Consider the following 20,190-nt stretch of genomic DNA (forward strand, 5'->3'; position numbering starts at 1 on the left):
CATAAAATGTACTTTCACATCAGCTACTGCACCGAGCTTCATCAATAACCTCGCACAGACATCAGTTAGATTTGGATCACCGTCTGATCCGACAGAACTCAATCAGGCGACCGAATCAACGCTCCGCTACACGCTAGATCAGAGGTGCCCAAACTAGGGCCTGCGGGACAAACTTGACCCTTCACAGGAAAAAGTTTGGACACCTCTGCGCTAGATAGATTAGAAAATGTTGTTGGCATTAAGGGAACGGTCTTCTCCTGGCTCAGGTCTCATCAGACCGATCGTTATCAGTGTTGGAGAAGATTTTTGATAGAAATAAAACACAAGGGCAATAAAATATGGAGAATGAGACTTTATTGAGAATAAGGGAAAGAGCAGAGTCACGCTCTCTTCCTTATAGACAATGTCTCTTAAAAGTTAACTACAGCAAGGCGTAGGGCCTGACCAAAAAGAGGAAGTGCAGCACACAGCACACACACCCAAGAGAATGAACTCACTCACACACACACCCAGAGTAATCAGAATAACAACGTAATGGCTAATGATTATTTTACTAAATCATACAGTACATATGCTAATAACAATGCAGAAAAAGCACACAGGTGATAAATGTCCTCACTCAAATACATTTATAATCTGAGTAATAACCCAAAGTATAAAGAACTGCAATGGGTATTAACTGCATTACCTTGAACAAACATCTTAAAATACCACACAATTCTTAGTATAATGTGTTGCAAATAGAGCTGCAACAACTAATCCATAATAGTTGATGATAATCGATAATGAAAATCGTTGACTTAGCAACCCTCCTCCCGTATGAACGTGTGTGTGTGTGTGTGTGGCTTTTACCTGCCAGTTGTAATGCATGTGGCAGAGTTTGTAGGTGAGTCTCTGCATGTGGTCTGGTTTGAGGACACTGCTGTCGTACACCACGTTGTAGTGAGTGGGGGCCACACTGCCGAAGCGCACTTTGTGACTCACGATGAAGAAGTCGTACCTGACAAATCAAGCCATCAGCGTTCGAACGTAACCTGAAGCTGCGATCAGAAAGACCGCTAGAAAAAGAGAAAAAGATCGATGAACTATGCCTGAACACACCACTCGGGTCACGTGACTTCGGCGTCGATGACCGTTCCGGGAGGAGGGTTGCTCAGTCTGGCGTCGAGGAGAGCGAAGAATCTGGAAGAGATGCGTTTCTTCACCACCAACACGGTCAGTTTGGGCCTGTACACAGAAACACTGATGGCTGAGAGAAAACCCAAAAAGCGTGCGTCAAATCTGTTTTATGGAGATGTGTCGAGTCTCACGCGTAATCTTCACCCATGGCCTTGATGGACTGCATGAACTGAGGCACTTTGTAGTCGACTATGCTCAGCAGCACGCCGTCGCCCACGCCATCTCGATACGCCACGATGCGTGACGGCAAACATTCGTTGTATTTGAAGTAGGCCTTCAGCACAGCTGATGAAAAGAAATCAAAACAAAAAGCCATGTCTTAATGCGCTTCTTAACTGAAGCGACAATTCTAAAATCGCTCGCTTTTTCTCCCACGTTCCGTCAGACTGCAGTGTGAGTATTTCATCCTGAGTGTAAAGTCGGAATCAAAGAGACTGCAGTGTAACGAGGTCATTTATGAGCATGATGTTCCTCCCAGAGTGCATTTCATACCCTGCACACTTTGAAAACCACCTGAGAGAAGGACGGTGCTCTCATGGTTACAGAGCAGCGGCACATAGCATACAGAGCACATAGCATACAGAGCATGGCCCAGACCCTTTATGAGGAGGATGAAGGTGGCGGTAGCAGCGAGGAAAACAACGTTCAGAGGATTCAAGACTAAAAAATTGTGATTCTGTCCTTCGATTGGAAGGAAATGGAAATACAGAGAAGAGTGTGTGAGATTAAGAGAACCAGCTCAGGCCTGAGTAAAGAATCCTGAGATGCAGGAAGTAGTGTTAAAAGTCTCTGAAATTTCCCACCACTGAGCTGAAAAACTCTTGTTGGATTCATAATCTTTACTGATCATTTGTAGTGGTAACAATATGCAGATATACGAGGGATTAAAAAATATCAACAAATAAAGAAACCATGAGCATGCTGCTATATGTAGAAAGATAGACAACGACAGGATGGTGTAATGTGACGCACCACTAAGCTAAACAGGTCTTCCTGATGCTTTTTATTCCTTATACCACAGCAATTTGACAATTAAACATTTTAATCATTAAAGGAACGATATTGTACTTTTTCTCTCTCCTAAAGTTACGATGAACCACAAAGGGTAATGCCCTCTCTTCTGAAGACTGGTGGAAAAGTTCAAATCTAAAATCTAGTTCATTAAACACAACCCTTCTTAAAGCTGTTTACAGAGTCCACACAAGTCATGCTTTAAGTACCTGGACATGCCCGGGTTGAGGCTGGCCACCAGTGCACCGATGGATCTCTTTCCTGCGGCACTGTCGTGGTAGCAGTCGATACCAACATCATCAGGTGCTTCAACTGAAAGAGCAGGAGAAGTCACTAAAACAATGTTTTAATAGAATAACATCAGGGTTAGGAGGTGCCACTGTTGATCAGTTACAAGATCAGATATGCTTTTAAGTGATGATTTTGGCTGTAGTTGAAATCCCAATGCCGGATATATTTGAGTTACTTGAAAAACTCCCAGTGCTTGAAGAACAGAACCGTACCGGGATCTCGACGCTCCACGGCTCTCCTTCCATCTTGCAGTTCATCTGCAAGGAGATCTTTGGGGCTATGGTCATGAGGGTCTGAGGTCTGCTGAGGGTGTGAGCCACCACACACTGGCTTGGAGTGGGACAGTCCACACACAGGTACTTCTTCACGCAATCGTATTTATCCTTACGGTTGGTTGACAGGATCACAACCACCTTACACACATGATTTAAAGTGAGTGCTTCAGAACAAGAAGTAATGGTAATCTGTAGATTGAGGCTGTTAATCTGAAATTATCTTATGCCATATGCTTAGACCCATAAAAGGATATACTGTGACAAAAATCACATAGAAGCAGCTGCACTGCACTGCGTGTGTCACATCACAAAAGGTGAAACGACTTTAACAAAGAAAATCAAACAGCAATATCCTTAAACATTCAATTTAAAAATTAAATAAATAAATAAAAACAGTTTCATTTGACTTATTTACTAGAAGTGTCATGATCCTAGCTTTTATTTTCCTTAATGGAAAGCTTGAGTATCAGACGATACCCATGCGATATTGTTTTCTTTAAGATCTACAACGCTCATTATTTTAACTGAAGCACTCGTTTACCATTAAACTTTCATACAGAAACCCATACATAAAGTACGAATATAATGAATTCAATCCTAGTGAAAGAACAGTCACGTCTCTTTTACATGCATCAGTTATATGATTTGATTTCTGTTATCTCTGATAGCTGATCCACCGTTTTGTTTTGTTTTTTGCTGCTATCAGGTCCTGGATCAGTGCCATGTAGGGATGCACGATTATGGCCAAAATGATAATCCCGATTATTTTGATTAATACTGAGATCTCGATTATCACGATTATTCATTGATTTTAGTGATAACATATTTTATTGCACTTTCACATTTATTAAGTTCTCTCATGCCACAATACAACACACAAGTAGGCATGAGAAAACTTGAGCTGGTCAATTATGACAGAATTTAGGAACATAGTGTGAGCCATGACACATTAATTTACCTTCTGATAAACTAAATCTAATATTTTCAGTTCATTTTACAGACTGTATGCAAAAAACAACCGTTAACCTGTTTACCTTGTAAACAAATACAATAAACCTCAATGTTCAGTGTTTGAAGTCTGCTCCTCTTAAATATATTTAAAGCTACACTATTAGACATTTCCACTGTCATGGTTCTGGGCTGGAATCAGTTCTGAACCGCTCTGTGTATATTGTGTATATATCTGAATAATCTCATATAGGATGTGATTGGGTGAGTTCATTTACCCGTCAGATGCAGAGCGCTTTAGTTTAATGGTGTTCATTAGGGATGCTCCGATCAGGATTTTTACAGCTGATACTGATCCAGATACCAATCTTTTTTTATTTAAGCTTTAATCATACAGTCTATCATAAACAGTTAAATGTAAGCTCTCTGCTCATGGTCACTGTTAACTAAATTAAAATAATAGCAATGATACTGTTGGTTAATTGATAAATAAACAAACATAAAATATTTATTTTTAGATATCTTAAAAACAATAGAGTCCTAATTAAAAGTAGACTAACACAAAAGTGATCCTTATTAGGAAAAAGGCTAATAGCTTTCAATGAAATAGCAAACTATGCTTAATGTCAAATTGATATTAAATGCAACCCATAGTAATTAAACATTATTTCATTTCTCATTTCATTTATATTTAATTAAGTTATTATATATATATATATATATATATATATATATATATATATATATATGTATATCTCCATCCATCCATCCATCCAACCTGGAGCCTATCCCAGGGAGCATCGGGCACAAGGCGGGGTACACCCTGGACAGTCCATCGCAGGGCACAATCACATACACACTCACACACCCATTCATACACTACGGACACTATGCTCCATGTAATGTTAGCAATATCCAGTTATTTGTTAAACACTAACACATTGCAATGTTATAAACTACCTCCTAATGGGCCACCATGCATCGCCATTCAGCCCGTGTCCTGTCAACTAAATGTAGCCTCATGTCACTAATAATTATACACATGTTCATGCTTTTAATAAATCTTTTAATCCTGCCACCTTATCAGTGAATTTAAACTAATGCTTGCTTTCAGAGTATAAGGGGTGTGTGTGCGTGCATTTAGGAGTGCACCTTAGCACTTATTAGTCATGGTCAGACAGTGTTTGAACTAAAATATCCCTCTCTCTCTCTCTGCCAGTATCAGCCAGAGGAGGATGTCCTCCAGGAGTTTTTAATTTTATAATTTTTTTTTTATTCTCTCTTTTTAAAAAAAATAAAAACCACACCATGGTATTGAGCATTGTGTACATTTGGTGGTATCGGTACCGACGACTAGATTTTTGGTATCGTGACATCCCTAATATGTAAGGAAATGATGAACTCTGCATACAGGGAAGCTTTGTGTTATGGGGGACTCGTGTAGTGATTCCACCTCCACGGCGTGCGGCTCTTACCAGTTACCATCAGTTACCATTTAGTGCTAAAGACAAACCTTTAGCCAGCACAGGATACAAGAAGTAGTGATGTCAGACCATAGCAGTTTTTTTGTTTTTTACCAGTGCTGAATTCCAAGAGTTTATGGAAAGAAACGGCATCAAACGCAAGCACAGCACCATACCATGCATCTTCCAGTGGTCTGGCTGAAAGGGCCGTTCAAACATTCAAAATCGTGACAGTGCTGGAGAGTCCATTGAAAAAGCTAGCCAGAGTGCTATTCAGTTACCGAACGACGCCACAGTCGACCACTGGCAAATCAGCTGTGTGGAAGGAAACTGGTCTACACAGGGTCTCATTGAGACACAAACAATTGAGACAAAAATGGTACCATGACCAACATGCAAAGGAAAGATATCTTGTGGTGGGTGACCCAGTGTATACTAGGAACTTCAGCTCTGGACCTACTTGGATTCCAGGAACAGTTCAGAAAAAAACTGGTCCTGTATGGTGCACAGTAGCATTGGGAAGTGGGCAAGTAGTGCACTGACATATTGATCAGATGAGAGACAGGCACAATGCAACATCCGTAGCACCAGCACCAGAGTTGTTAGACACTTCACGGCCAGATGTTGACATTCCAGTGCCTTCTACAAAAGACTCAGGTTCCTCATTCTCTGAGGAAAGTCACAAACAAAAACTGGGAGGAACTTCTGAAGTGGCTGCGTCAGAAACTTTCCTTGGGATGGAAAACCCTGAGTTGAGAAGGTCTACACGTACTAAATCTCCAAGCTATCTGAAAGATTATAATTAGTGTAGTGGTGAGTTCCCCAAACGCAGGGCAAGAATGAACCCAGGAACTGAACTGAACCTCAAGAGAAAGTGGGGCATGCAATAAGACAATGGCCCCAAACAAAGAATGGTTAAAGAACAATAAAGTTATTGGTTTGGAATGGCCAAAACTGATGTCCAAGCCCATGTGCAGGACTAATCAACAGTTACTGGAAATGTTTAGTTGCAGTTATTGCTGCACAAGGGGGTCAAACCAGATACTGAAGGCAAAAGGTTCACATACTTTTGCCACTCCCAGATATGTAATATTGGATTATTTTCTGCAATAAATAAATGACCAAGTATAATATTTGTCACATTTGTTTAAATGGGTTATCTTTGTGTAGTGTTAGGACTTGTCTGGAAAACTTGTGTATCTTTATGTAGAAATATAGAAAACTCTAAAGGGTTCAAACTTTCAAGCACCACTGTAGCTGTGATGTGCAGCAAAAGGTTGTTGAGCTTCACAAAATGGGAAGTGTCTATAAGAAAATAGCACAAGCATCGAAAATGCTCATTTTCATCATCAGGGCAATAATTAAGAAGTTCCAGTCTACTGGAAATGTTATGAATCAACCTAGACAAGGACGTGTGTCCATATCGTCTCAACACACGGAAGAGGGCGGTTCGAGTGGCCAAAACATCTCCAAGGATCACAGCTGGAGAATTGCAGAAATTAGTTGTGTCTTGGGGTCAGAAAGTCTCCAAATTCACCTACATCACCACAAGTGGTTTGGAAGGGTTTCAAGAAAAAAGCCTCTACTCTCATCCAAAAACACACTCAGGTGTCTTCAGTTTGCCAGACACTACTGGAACTTCAAATGGGATCGGGTTCTATGGTCAGATGAAACCAAAATAGAGCTTTTTGGTAATAAACACCAGAGGTGGTTTTAGAGCACACAGAGAGGTAGTCATATGGAAAAGTACCTCATGCCCACTGTTAAATATGGTGGAGGATCTTTAATGTTTTGGGGCTGTTTTTCTGCCAGAGGACCGGGACATATTGTTAGGATACATGGCATCATTGACTCTACCAAATATCAACAGATATTAAATAAAATCCTGACTGCTTCTGCAAGAAAGATTAAAATGGGCCTTGGTTGGATCTTCCAGCAGGACAGTGATCCAAAACATACATCAAAATCAACACATTTGGTTTACTGAACACAAAATCAAGATCCTGCCATGACCATCCGATGTGTTGACTCTTTCAAGTCATTTAACACTAATGAGCAGTATTAAAAATATTAACATGGATATCTGAGTCTGATAATAAAATTAACTTCTACTTACAGTCAAATTTTGTAGTGTTTAGGACATTTAACACTCTTCCGTCCAAAAGAAACCAAAAGGGGGTACAAACTTTTACACTCAACTGTATTTTGGTTGAAATTGCACTAATAGAACAACTGAATTATACTGTACTGTATTATTAAAAAACATAGGATCTAATTTACTGTCACTATATACACTTTAAATACACTTTACCTGGCTGCTATCACTATAACTGCTATGATCATATTTGGTATAAGCTAATTTGCTGAATACTCAGTCAAAGCATGTTATGTTTACATTTATACCATTTTTCCATTATCGCACTACCTGTTATATGTTAAAGATTTAACAGACCTGTGTGGACACATTTTTATTAATTATCTGTTTAAAAAAACATTCTTAGATTTCAGTGTTTGTTTGTGCTCACATAGTCCTATTGAACACAGCATACCACCATCTAACACACCGCATGGTTATATCTAGAGATATAGAGATAGCTCTTTAACATTTTACACTGGGTCAAAAAAAAGTCAAATCATTTATATTTATATATTTGCACTAGAGCAACAACTAATCGATAAAATGGATAATAATCGATGATGAAAATTATTGTAATGAATCTCATTATGGATTAGATGGTCGGCATTACGTTACTTCTGTTCAGAAAACACGCTTCGGGGAGTAAATACTAAAGTTGTGTCCCAAATGAAGTACTGTACACTTACACTAGGCACTGTATACTCTACTGTCTGTATACTCTACTGTGTGGATTTTAGAAAGGTAAAATCATCTCAAATGTATCACTAGCGATTTTTTTACTAACCGGTAGTATAAGTCACGATGACGCATGACGTCATACGCACGCTAGCATTAGCAGACACTCAGAGTCACCGACACTGACTTTCTCCAGTTTACTCTCTGTCAGCGTTACCTATTATTCCCATGATGTCAGTCTCCATCAGATGGAGGAGAAATCATCACGTCACTGAGGAAGAAAATCAGAAATGCAGGGAGCATTTTATATTAAACACCGCGGAGCACAAAGTTATGTTTATATCCACTGTGTGTAAGGGGCAGGGGAAACTGGTGCATGCTGCTTAAAAGGTTTAGTTTAATGTAAGTTTATTGTCATTATATGCTGTATCTGCGCGCTTACAGTTTTAAATTCTGTTGTTTATTATAACGGAAGTGATGTGTTATTAACGAGGCCGCGTTGCGATCACGCGCGGTGTAGACGCGCTGATACAGAGTGTAGCGTGAGTAAGATCTGTAATGTCTAATTCAAACACAAAATTTTATATAATTTATTTTATAGTATTTATGCATTATTTTCATGGCTGCACAAAAAGCACTGAATTAAACTACAGTCCTAATTAATAATATATATTCTGCTGTGTGTGTGTGGGTGTGTGTTTGAATTGGGTTCTTTTCTGTTTTGGACAAACACTTGTGTAAAGTTTTAGTCTGAAGTAACACTCAGTTTGTGGATTTTATTTCAAGTAAGAAGAAATGGTACTGAAAGTTTGCCCCGCCCCATCCGATTATTCGAAAAAATAATCGGCCAACTAATCGATTATGAAAATAATGGTTAGTTGCAGCCCTAATAATTATTAATAATGAATCATCCCCACTCCTTCCTCCAAGTGGATTTACCATATATTGTGTATGAGTATGGTTCATGTAGACCAGTTTACCTCACAGCTCCATGTTCCCTGATTCGATCCTGAGCTCAGGATACTGTTTATGTGGAACTGCAGTTTCTCCCTGTGTCTGTGCAGGATTCCTCCAGGTTTTCTCCCACCACACAGACCTACTGGTTGGTGGATCTCCTATGCTATCTTGCCCCAGGGTGTGAATGAGTCTGTGATTCTGTGTCTGTGTGTGTGTCCGTGGTCTCCTGTGATGGACTGATGTAAGATATATTCTTGCCTCTTGCCCATTAATCCTGGATAAACTCTGGATCCTCCTCAATCCTGAGCAGGATGAAGTGGTTACTGATGATAAAGAAATGAGCAAAGTTGACAAATTGCGTCTGCTTTTTACTTGTATCTACTCTATGGGTCAATATCGTACACTCATATAATTGTCAAATTATTAGAAATCAATGGCTTCAATATGTGAAGGGGAAAATATTGTTAACATAAAATGATATCTAATTCCTTTAATGCAAATAGGTTGAGTACAAAGCCACCTACTAAGCCACTGCAGTGGAACTTAATGGTGGCCACACAAAATATTGACACTTTGGGCCCAATTTGGACATTTACACTTAGTGGTGTACTCACTTTTGTTGCCAGCAGTTTAGACATTAATGGCTGTGTGTTGAGTTATTTCGAGGTGACAGCAAATTTACACTGTTACACAAGCTGAACACTTACTACTTTATGTTGTAGCAAAGTGTCATTTCTTCAGTGCTGTCACATGAAAATATATAATCAAATATTTACAAAAATGTGAGGGGTGTACTCACTTTTGTGAGATACTGTATTTCTCATGGATTCATAGGGGTGCTAATAATTGTCACTCTTGACCTCATACTAACATACGGACTAAGAATAGAAAAAATTATCATTTTTCCGCAGTCTGAAGTTGTCTCAGACCATTATCTTATCTCGTTCATAATACGAATTGATCATAATATTTCCACCTCGCCTCGCTACCGCGTAAAACGTACCTACACATCAGCTACTGCACCGAGCTTCATAAATAACCTCGCAGAAACATCAATTAGATTTGGATCACCGTCAGATCACATAGAACTCGATCAGGCGACTGAAAGCTTGGAGTCAACACTCTGCTACACACTAGATAGAGTGGCTCCACTCAAAAGGAAAATAATTAGAGAAAAAAAATTAGCACCCTGGTATAACGATCAAACGCGAACCTTAAAACAGACAACTCGACAATTAGAACGTAAACGGCGTCAAACCAAACTGGTGATATTTCAAACAGCGTGGAAGGAGAGCCTACTGAAATATAGAAAATCTCTTGGCGATGCTAGAAAAATCTATTTCTCCACCTTAATAGGAGACAACAAAAACAATTCTAGATTCCTTTTCAACACAGTAGCAAAATTAACTAGGAATAAAACCACTACAGAGAGAAACACTCAATCACAATCATTACATAGCAGTGAAGATTTCATGGAATTTTTCATTGATAAGGTTGAAAATATTAGACGTGAAATACAGGCCATTAAATTAAAACCGGACAGTACTGTAACAAACCCATTACATGACAATGTAGCAATATCAGATCAATGTTTAGAGTGCTTTGCTCCACTTAGAGAGACTGAACTAGCTTCATTAATCTCTTCAGCCAATTCATCAACTTGCATACTAGATCCCGTACCTACATGTTTCTTTAAACAGATTTGTCCAGGAGTAATTGAACCACTTCTAAATATAATCAATTCTTCCCTAAGCACTGGCTATGTACTTAAATCACTTAAATTAGCAGTTATTAAACCCTTGATTAAAAAACCTGATCTTGACCTGTCTCAACTGTCCAGCTATAGACCAATATCAAATCTCCCCTTCATCTCTAAGATTTTAGAAAAGGTTGTAGCAAAGCAGTTATGCTCGTACTTAGATAGGAATAACATTCATGAAATGTAGCAGTCAGGATTTAGACCTCATCATAGCACAGAGACAGCGTTAGTTAAAGTAGTAAACGACCTTCTACTGACCTCTGATCAGGGTTGTGTCTCTCTGCTTGTGTTACTCGACCTTAGTGCAGCTTTTGATACTATAGATCACACTATTCTCCTTGATAGATTAGAAAATGTTGTTGGTATTAAGGGAACAGTCCTCTCCTGGCTCAGGTCTTATCTGACCGATCGTTATCAGTTCGTAGATGTAAATGGTGATTTCTCCATGCGTACTGAGGTTACTTTTGGAGTTCCGCAGGGTTCTGTTTTAGGCCCACTGCTTTTTACTTTATATATGCTACCCCTAGGTCGAATTATTCGTAAACATGGAATTAGCTTCCACTGTTATGCTGATGATACACAGCTGTATGTTTCAGCGAAGCCAGAGGACAGACAGAAGCTTAGTAAAGTTGAGGAATGTGTAAAGGACATTAGACGTTGGATGTTAACTAACTTCCTTTTGCTTAATTCTGATAAAACAGAAATACTTTTATTAGGCCCACGTGTAGCTAGAAGTAATCTTTCTGATCACATGGTTACTCTGGATGGTCTTTCTGTTTCATCATGTGCAGCAGTTAAAGACCTTGGAGTGATTATTGACTCCAGCCTATCATTTGATGCTCATGTAGATAATATTACTAGGATAGCCTTCTTTCATCTCAGAAATATTTCTAAGATAAGAAATATATTGTCACTACATGATGCAGAAATACTTATATAATTCATATAATAATAATTCATGCATTCGTCATGCATTCGTCACCTCTAGATTAGATTACTGTAATGCCTTACTGTCTGGATGTTCCAGTAGGAATATAAATAAGCTCCAGTTAGTCCAGAATGCAGCTGCTAGAGTCCTAACTAGAACTAGAAGATACGACCATATCACACCGATATTATCAATACTGCATTGGCTCCCAGTAAAATCTCGCATTAACTATAAATTACTTTTATTAACCTATAAAGCACTAAATGGTCTCGCGCCACAATATCTAAGCGACCTTTTGGTTTTATATGATCCGCCACGACTACTTAGATCAAAAGGTGCAGGCTATTTGACGGTACCTCGAATAGAGAAGGCTACAGCAGGGGGAAGAGCTTTCTCTTATAGAGCCCCACAGTTATGGAACAGTCTTCCTATTAGTGTTCGGGACTCAGACACAGTCTCAGTGTTTAAGTTTAGGCTTAAAACGTATTTGTTTACTCAAGCCTACCCTGACTAGATTCTGTTCTACTACTTCGCAGTCATAATTATCTTTTTTCTCCCTCTCTCCTTTCGCCGAGCCCCACACGAATTTATGGAGATACTAGAGATCCAGATCCTTTCTGCCTCTGGATGGAGCTCAAATCTTCTTTAATTCCAGACTGCTGGGATTACGGCTGCTCCTAAGGCCATACAGACTTCATATAAATCCATAATGAACTTTTTCACACTATCTGTTGTTACCCAGATGAGGATGGGTTCCCTTCTGAGTCGGGTTCCCCTCAAGGTTTCTTCCTCTTAAAACATCTTAGGGAGTTTTTCCTTGCCACCGTCGCCACTCAGTGGCTTGCTCAGTTGGGATAAATTTACACCTTTGCATCTGTATACCATGTTGATATTTCTGTAAAGCAGCTTTGAGACAATGTCTATTGTAAAAAGCGCTATACAAAAAAAAAAAAAAAAAAAAAATTGTTGTGCACCCATGTAACATTTTTTTTAATAAACCTGTTTGCAATTGTTTATCCATGAGAGCAGAGTATTTTTGTGAATTTTTTGAACAAAAGATTTTGTTCTTTGCTCATATTTACCAAGGGTGCCAATATTAGTGGAGGACACTGTACATGCTGTCACTCTCGGGTGGAAACCTCACATGACAAACTGTTACTTTTCAGGAAAAAAAAACCCTGTATGTTGTGCAGTGAACTGTTACAGTTGGAAGTGTGGCTGTACATAAAAAAAAATGTTTAAATGACATTAATGTTAGATTAAAAAAGCCTTTACAGACTTGGTGTTTACTGATGAAAGAAAACGCTGTATTTATTCAAAGCAACCAGTTCTTTATGTACCTTCAAGATCACTGTTTACGTTCAGCTCTGCTGTGTGGCACATCAATCCTTCAACATGTAGGTGGGGTGGAGTTATGAGGCTTTACCAAAAGTTTTAGAGATTGAGATTTAGTCACAAACACTTTTTAATACTTTTCATTGGTTAAATATTTGTGAAACCCACAGTTAAATGTAAAGGGTGACCAATAGCATTGTTTTATAAAGAACTTAAAGAAGGAAAAATGATCAAATCTGGAGATACTAGGTTTCCATGTGACAGTGACATTATACAGATGGGTGAGAAATTAAAGGGAAAATTAACAGTACCTTAATAAACAGTGTTAAGCCACCATGTGTTCCCAGAACAGCTTCAATGTGCCTTGGCATTGATTCTAGAAGTCTCTGGAATTGTACTGCTGGAATGGTACACTATTGTTCCAAAAGATCATCATTTGCTGTCTCGATAATGATGAAGACATCACATAGACATAACACATTGGTCTAAAATCTCCCATAGATGTTCAACTGGGTTGAGATCAGGTTAGGCCATGACATATCCTTCACATCATTAACCATTCATTGACCCCTTGTGCCCTATGGATGGTGCATTGTCCGTTTGTAACAGGATAGAAATGCTTCATCATAGGAAAAAAGGTGATCATTCAAAACCACTTCATATTGATGTGCAGTGACCATTTCCTTTAAGGGGATAAGTGGACCCAAACCATGCCAGAAAAATGCCCTCACCCCTAACTCCTTTCTTAAGGGTGTTCCTTTAATTTGCCACCTATCTGTACAACAATTATGAAAAACATGGCTTCATTTTTATTCAATAGATATTTATAAATTAATGTGTAAAACTAAATCCAGTGACTGTCCTAAACATCTGGGGACCTAATGCAAAACTTTATGAAGGTGCCCCTGTCACTGTGCTCATATAATAATTTTATTTATTTATTTTTACAAATCGCACAAGATCTGGTCTGTTAGTCACACCAGTTCATGTGTGTGTGCATAATGTGTGTACATGTATGTATGAGTTGACAGCAATTTGATTGACAGCAGTGGTTCTTGAGGCACAGTTGTTCAAAATAAGGAGATCTACAATTTGATATAAAGAATTTGTGTTTGTGGGAAACATCACATGATATAAAATCCACACACAAAACAAAATGTGATGGTGCCTCCCAGTGACCGTTTGGGTTCAAATTGAGCACAGACCTCTGGGGTCAAGAGTCAAACCGGTCCACTGAGTTTTGTTACGATTGGCCTCTCTAAACCTCGTCTAATCACTGATTATATTAATCTATCATGAATAGATTTATTTATTATAAATATAGAAATTTGCCCCTCTGCTTTGTTTACAGGTGCAGAGAGAACCATGTGTTTGAAATTCAGCTTGGACCTCGTACACACATTGCTGAAGTCTGATACGCTACAGGTTTGTTACCACAGGAATAAGATGCTTTATAAAATAAATCTATATATGTATGAGTTTTTATTTTAATTCTTTTATAGATGAATCTTTAGTGTTTTGTTTATAAACAAATTTTACAATGATGTCTTTCCTTCCCATCGCTATTGACCAAACTGTTTTTCCACTTATCTTGGTTAAGCCTTAAAGTCATGTCATTTCCATGAATACAGGTTTGTCTTAGTTTTATTCTGCGCTTTAATATAACTGGTCGCTGCTTTGTTTTTTCTTTTGCAGTCCTGTTGCATTTACAGAGAGGCTCTTTTGTTGACTAACAACTATTACAAAAATATTAGGCATCATTTTATATTTTCTATACAGTGTATATATTTAATACAGCATAAATGACTCTACTTTATGATCTATTGAATGCACTTGTTTATGGATTTGTTTCGTGTGTGTGTGTGTGTGCGTGTGTGTGTGTGTGTGTGTGTGTGTAGGAGGAGCTACAGACGAGGGGAGAGAGCTTCACCTCGAAGCTGCAGTATCAGCGGTCAGCCACAGAGAACATGTTCATGACTTTTCAGCTGGACTGCCCCGAGCTGCTGAAGCTCACGGGACTGCCCGGCCGTCTCATCGTGTCTCTGTTCGAGCACAGCTCAGTGGTGGAGCACGTGAAGAGTCCTGCTGGACAGACCTCCCCTGGTGAGAGTAAATCTCACCATGCAGACCCTAAGCACCAATACTCAAGCAATCACGCACCATTTTGATTGCAACTTGAATATTTATTAAGATGTACAATAGCCTCTTTTTTTAATGGTTATACTCATGAAAGTGTGGACTCATGAAAGGTTAGGGTTGATGTACTGATGTTGCTGGTCATTTAGAATCACGATGTGCCTAAATGTCAGCAAGCGAGGCACGGTTCTGGAAAGTCTGGAGAAAGTATGGAAATTTTTTTCATGGTGTAGATCAAGATGTGAATATTTTGCTGTCAAACTCGGAGCACTGAAGCTTTACATTTCCTTATTGTCTGTTCAAATGCAGCCTCCGTAAGTAATGTAAGAATCGAATAATTGCTCAAGCCAAAAAAAAAGTTTCCTATTTCATTGAGAACCATGCAGCCCTTAGTAGAGCTCGGCTGCGTCCCTTGCAGGAGCGGCTGAGAACTGTCCGATGTCATTATGCAGCACGAGAGTGACCTCTAGAGGAGAAATAAAAACTCATTCTTGTTATTTGAAGTGTTTTTTAATTCATTTTGGACATCTCTATTTTTATTTGTTATTTGGAGTGTGAAGGGAAATTCTCTTATCATGTACTCTTATATTATGAACTGCTATCAAATACCTATGATGAATGTATTCGTTTAATTACCTTGTATTCATTTAATAACCTCTTTAAATAAGCTGATCAACTGCTATCCTTGGTTATATTATGTATTTCCATGTCAACATGACACAGGACTTATTTTGAATTATGACTATGTGCTGTGTGTTTTGTTTAAATCTGTCTGACACCTGGACCAGTAGAAACGCACTGCTTCTTATCAATGTGTATAAATACTTTTGTTTTGCTTGAAATAAACCAGAAGTCTCTGTGAACATTCATGTGTGTCAGTGTTTGTGTGTGTGTGTGTTCATTTGGACTCTCCAGGCCTGAACTCTGCGGTAAACCACACTTTCTAGCTCATAGCAGCACAGAACTAAAAGTTAATAGAAGTAATGGTAGAACAGGCTGATCGGGCTGATGGAGATCTGAAGACATAAATATGAGATTCCTGAGATACTTGGAAATCTAACAGAGTGCTACATTAAATTAATGTTTATTAATAGTTAATATATTATATTTCATTTTAAAATGTGCAGTACATTTTTCATGGTTCAGTCAGTACTTTATTTTTGTAATAAAGTTCAGGAATATTTTACTTCGAGTGTTTTCATTCAGTATCAGTTTAAAACTTCTGCCCGACTTGGTTACTGGTATCAGTAAAATCCACTATCGGTCGACCCCAAGCCCTAGGGTGTATAACAAAAGGCTGCTTTAAACAGTTTTTAACAACAGCATTTACTCATCACATGTTTTCTGTGCCACTTTTGTTTGCCTGACCAGAAATTCACGCAGTGGCTAAAGAGATCGCACCCATTAACGGTGTTGACCTTTTCAATATCAGTAATATCCTTCTAGAGAAGTGGCTTTGCACACCAGGGCAGACAAATGGCAAGGTAAGAGGTTTTCAAACACACGCAGGAACTTTAAATGTAGGCTGAAAACTGAGGAATAATTCTCAAAGCATCTTATCAAACAAAGCAACTAAATCTTTAAAACCCCCAAAAAGACACAGATTATTGAGCGATTATTAGTAGCAGTGTTTGTCACTACAGGACCTCCAGTACCAGGACTCTGTGACTGATCTTACTGAGGATCCTGATCTCATGAGGTGAACTAAAAACTCCTCCATTATACTTCACAGCTCTTTTTCCCATCAGAGAAAAGTGTTTTCTATGCACATTTCTTTTCTTCTGTTTTTCAGAGTGGTGTATTTGCTGCAGATGCACTCCATGGATATGAGGTATGTCTGCTCAGTCCCATCCTGAGTGCAGAGACAAAGGTAAATTATATAGCTGTAGCTTCAGGATGTATATGATTTCTTCCCATTTTATACAGTATTAGTATAATTTAAAGGGCCAGTGGGTAAAATCAAAGCTCTAAAGTTTACATGTACAGTAACACTATAATTATTATTTATAACTCCTTCATCCTACCTTCCCTCCAAGCCCATATACATGTATACCTGCCTCCTACAATTTCTGATGGACAGCAGTTTATCGTCATGTTCATTTGCAACAAATCTTTCATTTACTGGATGAATGAACGTCAGCATTCATTCATGCGCCTCGTCCCATATGAGGAAAGTATATCTGGAAAACTAAGCATTACGTATCAGACTTGACACATTATACTGGTGTGTAAAACCTAACACTAACTTTTTTTTAAAGAAAAACAAAGTACACAATGATTTATTACATTAATACTAAATAACGTTATCTGTATATAGTTACACTTCATATAACTTATGTTTGGGGCTGCAGCGACTAGTCTGAATAATCAGTAGACTTCCTGTAGAAGTCCCTGTAGAAGTTATTACAATAAAAACGATAATGTTTAGAATGAGCACATTAGTCTGTCTTTTTTTTTTTGTTGTTGTTCTTTTCTCAACTGTTGGGAAGATCCGTTCTCAGACTGACATTTGAACACCGCAGCTGTGCGCTGCTCTGCCTCATTCACCTTGTAGACACCTTGTTATTTTATAATCAATATTTGTCTCTATTGTATGTGTGTATGCTGCGCGTCTAGTAGCAGATTTGTGTTTGAAGTACGAGGTTCTAGAGCTTGATGCAGAGCGAGCACCTTCGGCCCCTCATGAAGCATTTGGTGTTAAAAGATCGGTCTGATTAGGTGGAGGAGATGGTTAACTACCTGGACAATCAGATCAGGCAAGTTGTTCCTAAATATCACAGTTTTCACGCTGACCTCACAGTTTTTAAGTTAGACTTTGTTCCAGACTGCTTAAATGATAGCTCATTTAAAAGCAATTAATCACACTACTTTTTAAGAAACAGGATATTTTATGAGCACCAACATGTTTTCATTTCACAAAAAACTTGCTTTATAAATGTCTCAGATTTGGCATCGTGCATCTCTGAGATTGCAACAGTCAGTAGAATATCAATAACATTCTATTTCATATTTCTATAAATCACTTCTAACAAGTGATTTATAGAAATGAAACTGATGTGAATTAATGTTTTATTATTAGACATTGCTAGAAAGCAGCTTTACAGAAATCCAGAGAGAGCAAGAGTGCGAGGGGGCGTGCGAAGGAGAGAGAGTGAGAGAACCCTTGGAGAGAGAGAGAGAATACTAGGTGAGACAGAGACACACACACACACACACAGAGAGAGAGAGAGAGAGAGAGAGAGAGAGAGAATCCTAGGTGAGGGAGAGAGTGAGAAAGAGAGAGAGAATCCTAGGTGAGACAGAGCGAGAGAGAGAGAGAGAGAGAGAGAATCCTAGGTGAGGAGAGAGTGAGAAAGAGAGAGAGAATCCTAGGTGAGACAGAGTGAGAGAGAGAGAGAGAGATAGAGAATCCTAGGTGAGACAGAGGGAGAGAGAGAATCCTAGGTGAGACAGAATGAGAGAGAGAGAAAACCCTTGGATGGACCTGACTTTAAAATATCATTTAATACCAAAGATTAAAATGCCCCCCCCCCCCCCCCCCGCCCCCCATAGACGAATCAGTTAAGCATCATGTTTCAGCACATCACATAATCACCAAAAAAACTAAAATAAAAATGTCATATTTCCGTTATAATCAACATCACAAATACATTGATTTACACCCCATTTCTGTTTAAATGTTTTAAGGTCATTAACCAACTTGAAGTAAGTATTCAGTTCTTAGTGGTGATCTTATTAAACCCCTGAGGACTCTTTACATGTCAGCCAAAAACACCACTGTACACCAAAACACCATTGCACACCAAAAACACCACCGTACACCAAAAACATCGTACACCAAAAACACAGCATCAAGACTTTACATTTTACACACTGACTGTGTAACAGTTTCAGCTTCAGTTACAGCATGACTTTCAGCAGATCAGCTGTCTTACATTCTCTCTCTCTCTCTCTCTCTCTGTAAGTGTGTGTAGGAGATGTGTATATAGAGATCCAGACAGAACACTTGCCCCAGTTGTTGTTGAGGAGTGTTGAGGAGTGTCGGCTGTTACGCTGCAGCTCGGTCTGCAACACTGTCTGTACCTCTGCTCCAAAGTCCAACCTCCGCTCGTCTCCCCCCTCGTCCTCCTGTCCAGTGGCCCCGCCCAAGAGCAGGACACACTCCAGGTCAGTGCACCACACTTACACAGACACACATCACCGACACACGTATCTCACACACTCACACACATCACACACACACAGTCTGAGTGAAGTCATCACGCAGTTATCACACACTAATGAGACGCTGGACACTTCACTCTCGCTGTAAGTCACACAAAAAGACAAGAATAAGAAAGAAAGAAAAGCAGTAAACAGTATGAATTATAAGCTGTGACACTGATCAGATTGTTTGTTTTCTACACTAGTTTCTAATACTTTCTTTTATTTCTTACTATGATCTTGTATACTTTTTAAATCATTTTTTACCCTCCCTCTCTTTCTCTCTCTCTATCTCTCGTCTCTCTCTCTCCCCCCCAGCCCGGTCATGTCTTGATGTCCCGGTCAGCGAGGACGTGTTTGAGGACAGGGAAAGTCTCTCCGCAGTTCGTTCTCCAGAGAGCAGCTTTACAGATTTTGTTCAGTACGAGGAGGCGGAGTCTGATGACCATGCCCCTCTCCAGTCCGATCCTAAACTCCAGCCTGGTTCTCTGGTACTCCTGTGATGCAGCACTGCCTCGGGCACTTCCAGCACTTTCTGTGCAGACTGGTGGAGCTCTACATCACCCAGTGGGGGGCGGGGCTAACCAGGGGGAGGCGGAGTTAACATAGAGGCTAGGTGTATTCGAACAGGAGTGTGTGTCTGCGTTCACGGCTGCCAAAATGATTTTATTTAACCAGCGCATATTAAACAGAACATACTCTCACATTTGCATGTTATTGTTTATTTGAAAGTTTTCTGATGATTATTCTGGATTTACTTTTTTATGTAATATTACTGATTTATTTATTATTTGCTGTTTATTATTACTAATTACGGTGTATGATTACTTATAAATTAATATCAACATCAACAATAATAATAGTTAATATTAATATGATTATTAATGACGTGT

General features: G+C 39.0%; 1 protein-coding gene, 2 long non-coding RNA genes and 1 pseudogene across 4 annotated transcripts; all 4 read right to left on the minus strand.

Annotated features, from left to right (window-relative positions):
- Positions 1–353: 353 nt before the first annotated feature.
- LOC128614084 (piwi-like protein 1) lies at positions 354–1,949 on the minus strand. Of its 2 annotated transcripts, XM_053635379.1 has the most exons (3): positions 1,311–1,949; positions 1,102–1,227; positions 354–1,000 (listed from the first exon to the last, which is right to left on the minus strand). In XM_053635379.1, the coding sequence occupies exons 1-2, from the start codon at positions 1,493–1,495 to the stop codon at positions 1,110–1,112; spliced, it is 303 nt and encodes a 100-aa protein (XP_053491354.1). In that variant the 5' UTR covers positions 1,496–1,949; the 3' UTR covers positions 354–1,000; positions 1,102–1,109. The 2 variants fall into 2 exon arrangements, with proteins under 2 accessions (XP_053491354.1, XP_053491353.1); XM_053635378.1 differs by having other exon boundaries at positions 354–1,227.
- Positions 1,950–1,967: 18 nt separating this feature from the next.
- Positions 1,968–9,094, minus strand: LOC128613807 (piwi-like protein 1; annotated as a pseudogene).
- Positions 9,095–9,137: 43 nt separating this feature from the next.
- On the minus strand, positions 9,138–14,937 carry LOC128614095 (uncharacterized). Its single transcript, XR_008386994.1, has 2 exons — positions 12,964–14,937; positions 9,138–9,259 (listed from the first exon to the last, which is right to left on the minus strand). It is a non-coding gene; the product is annotated as an uncharacterized LOC128614095 (long non-coding RNA).
- A 1,225-nt stretch (positions 14,938–16,162) lies between these two features.
- LOC128614096 (uncharacterized) lies at positions 16,163–17,251 on the minus strand. Its single transcript, XR_008386995.1, has 2 exons — positions 17,119–17,251; positions 16,163–16,946 (listed from the first exon to the last, which is right to left on the minus strand). It is a non-coding gene; the product is annotated as an uncharacterized LOC128614096 (long non-coding RNA).
- Between the last annotated feature and the right edge of the window lie 2,939 nt (positions 17,252–20,190).

Source organism: Ictalurus furcatus, chromosome 10 (genome assembly GCF_023375685.1).
Source record: "Ictalurus furcatus strain D&B chromosome 10, Billie_1.0, whole genome shotgun sequence".
Lineage (NCBI taxonomy): Eukaryota > Metazoa > Chordata > Actinopteri > Siluriformes > Ictaluridae > Ictalurus > Ictalurus furcatus.

Bases quoted from the DNA above. Each gene is read 5' to 3' on its own strand.
- LOC128614084 (XM_053635379.1), bottom strand. From the start codon at position 1,495: ATGGCTTTTTGTTTTGATTTCTTTTCATCAGCTGTGCTGAAGGCCTAC. The intron at 1,228-1,310 runs GTGAGACTCGAC...TTCTGTGTACAG, and splicing joins GCCATGGGTGAAGATTACGC to GCCCAAACTGACCGTGTTGG.